The sequence below is a fragment of the Ochotona princeps genome, chromosome 1 (genome assembly GCF_030435755.1).
Source record: "Ochotona princeps isolate mOchPri1 chromosome 1, mOchPri1.hap1, whole genome shotgun sequence".
Classification (NCBI taxonomy): domain Eukaryota; kingdom Metazoa; phylum Chordata; class Mammalia; order Lagomorpha; family Ochotonidae; genus Ochotona; species Ochotona princeps.
Window position 1 is genome coordinate 77,296,852 of NC_080832.1, and position 9,024 is coordinate 77,305,875.

Consider the following 9,024-nt stretch of genomic DNA (forward strand, 5'->3'; position numbering starts at 1 on the left):
TTCTTCGGTCTCTGTGACAAGATCGCAAGCTGCCCCAAACACAGCCTACACTACACAGCCAATGTGTAGAATTGTATCTTGGCACTACATCATCATGTGAAGTGTTACAACTTCAGTATAGCAGCTAAGAAAAACACAAAATTAAACTAGATGTATAAAAACAAATTTGCGTTAGCATTTTTTTTTTTATTCCATAACCTGCTTCAGCCAAGAAAGAGTTGGAGGTTAGTTCCATTGAGACCACAATTGCAAAGACAATACCACTGAGAAAATTACCTAATTGTTCCCCTACCCCTACTCCCGCACTTTCCCATTCTTGTCTGATAAAAGATGTAGGGACAATATTGTTAGGATGATCTTGATTCTTTTCAGGGTAAATAAATTTGATGGCATTTTTCTCTTTATAATTAAACATAACCTTGCTAATTCAACAGAGTTTGAATAAATGTGAATATTGTTTGAGGTCCTCATCACTTGAATGCCCATCATTGATGATATAAGTACTACATTTTATGAATGGAATTGTGCCTAGTCATGTTGTTCTACATGTCAATACTCATCTGAAGAGGCCTTGAAATCTAATCAAGATCTATGTTGCCTAGTGGCTTCCCAAGAAGAAGAGCCATCACCTGTTAATTTGACCCCCAAATTGTGACACCTACATGTTTTGCTGAGAAAATATATATTTTCCTAATTCACAGAAAAATATGTATATGCAAATATCAATACACATATGAAAATAATTTAATTAAATACAATGCAAAAACAAACCAAGCAAAAAAAAAACTTAACCTATGTAATAAAGACCAAGGAAATAAGGAACTGAAATGCAGAGCAAAAATTATGTAAAATATCCAGAAAGACCTTGAAGAAAGGACTGAATCAAACATTTGGAGAGAAGGCTGTGAGTAGCATGGGCATTGGAGTTAGATGGGATTGTAATTAGCATATTCTTCAGAGTAACATCATTCATTTAAAATCGTGTAAGGGGGCATGCATCAGTCTAATGGTTAACACATTGAATATGTTGCCTTTATCTCATATTAAAGTATCTGGGCTCAAACCCAGCTCTGGCTCTTTATCGTTATGCTAAAGCAAGTCTTACAGGGGAGTGATGATGGCTCAAGTAATTGGTCTCCAATCACCCATGCAGGCAAGGATCAAATTCTGGAATGCTGGTTATAGATAAACTCATTCTCTCTCTCTCTCTCTCTCTCTCTCTCTCTCTCTCTCTCTCTCTTCTCTGCTCCTTGCTTCCTGTCTGACTCGCTAATACATACACAGATGTACATACACAGAAATTTTAAAAACATTGGGTGAAATTAGATCTGTCTATAATTGGAAAGATACAATATGTTTTTATTCCCATACTTTTATCATTATGGGAAGCATTTTTATCTTTTAAGAGGGAATATAGCGCAAATATACTTTTAAATTTTGCTTCAGAATAGACTCCTCTACCTTTTTCTCATGCCATGTATCTGAGAGTGTGTTTGTGTTTGGGGAATGATGGTCCAAGGTTGAGATCTCGTTACCCCAAGCTCGGAACCCTCCTGTCTGCCAGTCCTCTGGCTGGTTCCCCAGTTTTGGATATTTCCTCGCAACTATTAATATTTGATTTGGTGTTCTGAGAAATTGTGTCTTTATGTTGTGGTGTCTGTATGTTGTGACAACTTATGAGAAAGTAAAAAATACCCATCCCTCAGTAAAAGGAATAACCTGAAGAATTAGAGAAGAGTCCGAAGCTAAGGACTCGTTGAAAGAAAGGAAAAGGAATGTTGGGGAATTTTTGTCACCACTGATTCAGTCAAGCAGCAATTGGCTGCCAGGGAGTGTGAATGAAGGGTCTACAACAGGGGACCCGGAGGATGCCTTTAGAAAAACCCCAGGGATGTGACCTGGAAGGAAAGAATCTGACTTTGGGTTCAAGGAACAATCCATTTAGGATTATGGGGGAAGAAAAAGCTCTGATATCGTGGAGAGAAATGAGGAAGGCAACAAGAAGCCTCAACTCTACAGGAGAAAAGGACAGTGTGAGTGCCAACTGCCACTCATTGGAGAATGAACACTGGGAGTCACTACAGCTGGGTTGGAATACTGGGCTGGCCTCACAGACTGTGTAGCTTGGAGGGTGTGTTCAAGCATTCTTTGCCCATTTAAGAAATGGTATGAGTTTCTATACAGATCAGAAACTCTATAGCCATGGAAAAGTGGACTTCTGTGGTTGGAAAGTACTTTCAGGACTGGTGGTCCTACGGAACAGTTAAGATGTAGTTTAAGGAAGATAGCCTTCTCTGTGTCACTATGCTTGGATTGACTAACACCAAGCCTCCTGATAGTGAGGATCCTGGGAGGGAGTGGCAATGGCTCCAGTCACAGGAAGGGACCTGGACTGAGTTCCCTGCTCCTGGATTGGCTCCACAGCAGCCCCAGCCATGGGGGCGACTGGGGAAGGAACCCGAGGAAGGGAGTTCACTCATCCTGCTCCTCAAATGAATAAATGAATATAGAAAGAAAGAACTGTGTGTCTTAGAGTGACTGTTGAATTCAGTGCTCAAGAGTTAAGTGCCTCTCTTGAGGAGGACACGGGGGTGTGGCTGTTTAGCACCTCAGCACATCTCTGAGTGCAAATACTCACTGGAAACTCATCTAGGGAGTTGTCCAGCACCTGAGCATTTCCCTTCAGCGGCAGCAGCAGCAGCCGCCACAGTGTATATGCTCTCTAAGGACCAGTACACTCTGAAAATAGGCCAGCAATGTGTCCATGGCTAAACCCCAGGAATGGCATCTCAGAATGCTGTCAACACCACTGCATTGCACGACAGCCACAGGCACGCCCCCTAATTATGCTGCTAACACCCCATGTCACTGTATGCACATGCCCCATAATTACATTCTTCAGGTCACTGTATAGGCATGGACTGCACAGGAATGCCATTTAATACTGCCAGTACTAACATAAAATTGCTTTGTACCCTTGTACAGAAATGCCATTTTTATCATTTTGACAAGTGAGAGGTTTGTTATTTTTCACCTTCTTACCTCAAGCACCCACCCAATCTGTATACAAGATGAAACTCCAGGTGTTACTTTGACATCAGTTGGTCAGAGACTAGTGTATTTCCTAGAAGGCATGATGAAATTTAATCTTGGAATTGTGTCCATGATTTTTGATGTTGACAACTTCATTGATCATTTTGATGAAACTTGAAACAAGTGGTTTATTTTTAGAACATTATTTCATAATGAGCATGATGGTGGCAGTCAGTATTGAAAGATGACTGTAACAGTTTAGAGTGTTTAATATAGGCAAAGACTACTAGGAAAGTACATTTAGGGAAAAGGTTTTGTCAGCAGTGATCAGTTTTTAGGTAAATGATCTGGCATATCCGACTTGCGGGAGAGGCCTTGTGACCCACATCAGGAGTTCTGAGTTGCTGTGATGCAGTTTCAGGCTGTGTACAAGGCAGCTTCACGGGGGATGCAGTGCCCGTGTGACACGCTGAGACCAGGTATGGCTGTGGCTGTCAGTTGTTGACTAGCAACCAGCATTCCAGGTCCTCCCTGGACACTCACCTGCCTTCTAAATGTTGATTGGTAACCAGGATCCCTAAGCCCTCATAGACGTGTTTGTGACACCATAAGGTTATGCATTATCACTCATGTGCAGAAAAGAGAAATCTGCATGTTTATGTGTATTTTTTACAATAAAAATGATTTACGTATCCCAAGCAAATATTATCATATGTTTATCTAACATATTTATCATATATGTGAGTTTTGTTGCTTTTGTGTGTTATATATGTGTATATGTATTTTGTAGGACATGTGTGTTAAGGCATATATAGGTACATATATACTTCTATATTTATAGTGAATCTTCTGTGTTCCTCATGGTACAATCACAATCACACAAACATATGTTGGACTTTCTCTCCATTAGAAATATGCTTTTATCAAACACTTACAGGAGTTATGATTTTATGAAGAATATATCAAATGTGGTTAAAAACTATTGACTATAATTACTTCGGACATGAAGGTTGCTCATTCATTTTCTCTAATTCCTCTAACAATGTTAAAAGAGAAGCCATTCAATCCCACTTATATGAATATCGAAAGAGAAATCATCAAAGGATAGCATAGCTTATTCATTGGCAATGTTTTACATCGACTAAGCAGTTTATTGTCCTTCACATAGAGCTTGCGTTTCCTATAAATGGTGATAAATAAGAAAGCAGGTTCCTTTTAAATGTTTCCCTTCTAGAGACCAATAAATATGTTTCTGTTTCCTTCCGGGAATTATGAAAGCAATCATCATACAGCCACAAATGGCTGCATTTATCCCTCTGAGTGAGCACTTCTGGATCAGTGCAGAAAGCTCAAGAGATGACAAAAAGCAGTGACTAAAAGCATTCTTTTCAATCTAGCTCCATATCCTAGAAAATAACCTCAAGATTAAGCCTCTGAGGAAGCTTCAAAAACACCACTCATCCCCCCTCCACTCAGCCCTCCATCGCCACGAAGTTGTGCATTTTAGAGGGAATGGAAACCAAGGTCATCGTCTGCTGGTCTGGTTCAATCAGGATTCCCTCTGTGGCAACAGCAGGAGTTTGGCAAGAAGTTAGAACCACCGAGTGTCATTTATTCCAGAACTGAGTGCAAACGAGATTGAAAGTCATGCTCCGCCAAGGCAGTGACTGCAGCTAGCAGGCTCCTCCTGCTTGACACACACACCACCTGAACGCCAACAGAGTTGTGGTGCAGACAGACACAGAATGCCAAGCAGAGCACAGATGAAGAGCAGAGGCCTCCCCCAGGCAGAGGGCCGGGTGTGTGTTGGTGCCACCACTGCATGTGATTGAGGACAAGGTATTTGTGCCTTTTACACAAAATGGAGAGGAAAATAGTGCCCATCTCATCCAAAACGCTGAGAACTAAGTGAGAACATCAGTGTCTCAGGGTTTATTGGTCAAGACCTGGAGCCTAGCAATCACTCAATAAGTGATGGTTGAGGTAGAGGGGGTGGAGTTAGTATTGGTGGAGGAAACACTGGTTGTCACTGTCTTTACATAGTTAGGTAGAGCTTGTAGCATTCTTGTAGCTTCTGAATATCAGAACTATTGAAAATGGTGACTATTTCACATTAAAAATCACTTGTGCTTAAGGAGGACTTCTGCCCACCTCCTGTGGATGCCTGATTGGCATACATTGTTTAGCAGAATCACTTACATTTACATAGATGATTGAAAAGTTTTTTTTTAAATGCGTTCTCTTTGAAAGTCAGAGACACAAAGAAGCAAGGGACAGAGAGCAAGATTTTTCATCTGGTGGTTCACATCCTATATAGCTGTCCATGATTGGATTTGGACCCTACCCAAGGAAGGAGAATTAAATTTCTCTCAGATTATTCTACATGGAAAAAGAGAGAAAAGAGACAGAGAGAGAGAGGAGAGAGAGAGAGAGAGAGAGAGGGAGAGAGACAGAGAGAGAATGATAGAGATCTTCAACTTGCTTGTTCATTCTAAAAATGAATACAACACCTAGGGCAGGCCAGGCAGTTACCAGGAGGGTAAACACAGAGTTAGCAAGCTTGCAAGGGGAGCAGTAGCCTCCACAAGTGCTTATTGTGATGCTGATGATACATCAACTCCTGATCCCTGAACATCTGAACCTCTGAACCCCTGAATCACAACATTGACACCAGGCTTGAAAGGGTGAGCTCTTTCTTATCAACAGTTGAGGACACAACCTTAGCTTTTGTAAAAAGATCTGAGAATGCCTTGATTTGTCCCTACTGTCTTCAATAGTCTTGGAGGATATTGTATCTCACCTGACGCTTCCTTAGCCTTTGGACCAGGACTCTATCATCCCCATTACCTTCTGGTCCTCTGCAGGTTCTGCTGAGCAAAAAGATGATGAATTTATGGGGAAATGCTCATGAAAGATGCGTTCCTATCAGCTCTGTAGAGGTAAATAATGTACCTGATGGTGTCTTGGGTAACAGAACGCTGTGTCACATTATCATGATGCCAGAGAAGGTGTGCCATCAATTGGAGACCTATCTTCAGAAGTGAAAGGAATGTATACTGCAAGTGTGGACATTGACAAGGACTTCAACAGCCAGGAATTACTGTCACTGCTCCAAGCAGAAATTAAAAGGCCTTTGAAGAATTGTTGAGTTGTTATTTGCTCAATCAATAAACATCAAGCTATCACCAATCTAAGCACAAATTTGAAGGGATCCACATTTTCATTCACACAGAAGGCTCCTGAGAAACCCTCCCCCACCACAAGAATATCTGCAGCTGTGATTGGTCCCTACCTTGCTCTGACTTCACAAAGACCCAGGACTGTACAAGTGCCTGCTGCACACTCATTGGTCCATTTCTTGCACTGACTTCATAAGCAGTGCTATGATGACAGAACTTCTGCAGCCTATATAAGCCACGCTGGGCCAGGTTTTTTGTCCGCTTGACCAGGGAGCTATTTTGGTGACCTGGGCGACCTTGGACCCATCTTACCTAGCGTTTGCGATTGTTGGTGGTGGTGTGTGCTGTTTTGTTTGTTTGTTTGTTTCTTGTTCTATTTGGTTTATTCATTTTCCCAGTTTGTTTTAGTTTGTTTTTTTCTTACCTAGTTATTGTTTTGCCCCTTTTGTATTCTTTTGCAGTTTTATTCATTTCTTGCTCCCCCACTTCTAGCTAGTTAGCGTGCTTAGATTGATCAGTGTCAGTGCAGTTATACAGTGGTTGTTATTTTGTGTGGTTTTCCTGTTTGTTGTTTCCACTTTTCATTAGATAGCCTTTAGTCTTACCATTCCGCATTGTTAGTGTAGTCACTTTAGAAGTACCGTGCCTTAGTTATCTCAGCTGCTAGTCCCTTTGTAGCCCCCTTTTTTCTTTCCTAGATAGCACAGTTAGGGTTCGTATTAGTTAGAGTTTGTGCATCCCTTTAGAGAGAGCAGTTGAGAGAGAGTAGTCAGGGAACCCCCAATGGAAGGACACGTGGACTTGGAGGCTGTAGCCTGCAAGCCCCTGCAGGTGGAGATCGTGTCCGTACTCGGTGAGGGCACATTTGGCGTGGTGTTGCTGGCCCGCACGCCATCGGGGACGCAGGTGGCTGTGAAGGTAGCCCAGGAAGAGGACAGTCCCCACGGCTCAAGCAACCTGAGGCATGAAGCAGGCATCCTCCGCAGGCTGAAGCATGATCACATCATCCGGTTGCTGCAGGTGGGCCAAATAGGAGGGCGCCTGTGCCTCCTCATGGAGCTGGCGAACGGTGGTAACCTCAAGAGCTATGTGATGAGCCGTGGTGGTCTGGAAGAGGACGAGGCCAGGGACTTGTTGGGTCAGGTGCTGGGGGCCGTGGAGTACTGCCACGGACAGCGCATAGCGCACAGGGACCTCAAGCCAAGGAACGTCCTGCTGGACTCGAGCATGCACGTCAAGCTGGCAGATTTTGGCCTCAGCTGCCTGCTACCTGAGGGCGAGCTGGTGATAGGCTCCTGCGGGACCCTCAAGTACAGTGCCCCAGAGGGCTTTTTGCACCAGCCCTATGATGCTTTTAGGGCCGACATGTGGAGTATTGGTGTCATCCTGTTTTGGTTGTTGACTGCGGACTTGCCCTTCAAAGGGGCAGACAAGGCGGAGCTGCAGCGCTCCGTGCTGTGTGGGGGCTACGCACTGCCCTTCGAGGTGAGCCCCGCCCTGGAGGACCTCCAGGGCTGGCTTCTGTCGTGGAACCCCAAAGAGAGGCCCACGGCAGCACAAGCTAGGCAGCATGCTTGGTTTGCGCCCTGCCCAGAGAAAGCAGAGGACCAGAATATCACCCTGGTGCAGCCGCTGGGGGCTCCTGAAGACCCAGAAGCCCGGAAGTACCTGGCAAGCCTGGGGTTCCTGCCAACCCCTGAGGAGGCCATGTTCTCAGGCACTGGTGGCCACAGCCTGGAACAGAATACACACACAAAGGAGTGTGCCTTGCCCCTTGAAATGAGCTCCAGGCACAGCCTGCCCGAGCTACACAGGGTGTCTTCACTGGCAAATAGCAGGAAGGTACACAGCGAGCCTGGCCTGCCCAGCCATGAGCCCCTGTCACCTCAGAGTCAAGAGGAGTCCACGTCATCCAGTTCAGGTACTTTATTCCCTGGCCAGGTACAGGAGGAGAGGGCCCCCAGCCTCAGCCTCAGTGCAGCCCCATGCCCTGGCCCTGTGGACTTCCAGTCCAGTGCCAGCCCCAGTCTTGACACCAGCACAAGCAGCAGCGAGGCCCAGGTGGAGATGGAAGGGCCAGCAGCTGTGCTGGTGGAGGCTGTGACCCCAGCAGCACCAGTCGCAGCAGAGCCCGTGGAGCCCTTCCCCTCTACCTGTATCAGCAGAAGCATTGAAGACCAGGTGGTGGCATCAGAGATTCCTGTATCTGAGCCCGAGGAGCCTGGGGGCTCACCTGCCACGTGTGTCCAGAGGAGACCTGGCCGCAAGGGACTGTGCAGAAGAATTAGCAGGGCGATCATCAAGTTTCTGAGGCAAGCCTGCTGTATGGGACCAGCTCCAGATATCAGCTCCGGCAGGCTTGGCATCCATAGCAGGAAGGTGGCCCCCAGCTAGTCTAACTTGGGGCAACCCCAGAGCAGGGGTCTCCACAATCAACCCAATGAGCCCGATGCTTTTCTTTCCACTGAGCCTTGACTGGGATTCTCATGAATAAACATCATAACTGCATTATTGGAATGTGTGCTGTGTGATGTTTCATTTCCTGTTTGCACTTGGTAATGATCAAGCAAGCTGATTTTCAAGGGGATCACCATGGAAAGATGGATGCCTTCTACTTCCCTGCTATGGGGATGCCCAAAGCCTGACTTCTTAGAGAACAAGAGAATGGTACCCAGAGGCTGGTGGTAGGGGAGGGGAGCAGGGGAGGAGGTGGTAGGAGAGTTCCAGGGTGGGGGGAGAAGAAGGCAAGATTGGGCTAAGGAAGTGTAGGGGAGGGGGTTCCAGGAATGAAGGGAGAGGGGAAGAAGAGGTG

At 45.2% G+C, this 9,024-nt stretch overlaps 1 protein-coding gene across 1 annotated transcript; it reads left to right on the top strand.

Moving 5' to 3' along the window:
• Positions 1-6,913: 6,913 nt before the first annotated feature.
• LOC131481697 (sperm motility kinase Y-like) lies at positions 6,914-8,720 on the top strand. The gene has a single exon (XM_058671636.1). It carries the CDS (start codon positions 6,996-6,998, stop codon positions 8,604-8,606), a length of 1,611 nt encoding a protein of 536 aa, XP_058527619.1. The 5' UTR covers positions 6,914-6,995; the 3' UTR covers positions 8,607-8,720.
• Positions 8,721-9,024: the final 304 nt, after the last annotated feature.

Coding starts and splice junctions, on each gene's coding strand:
- LOC131481697 (XM_058671636.1), top strand. CDS start 6,996: ATGGAAGGACACGTGGACTTGGAGGCTGTAGCCTGCAAGCCCCTGCAG.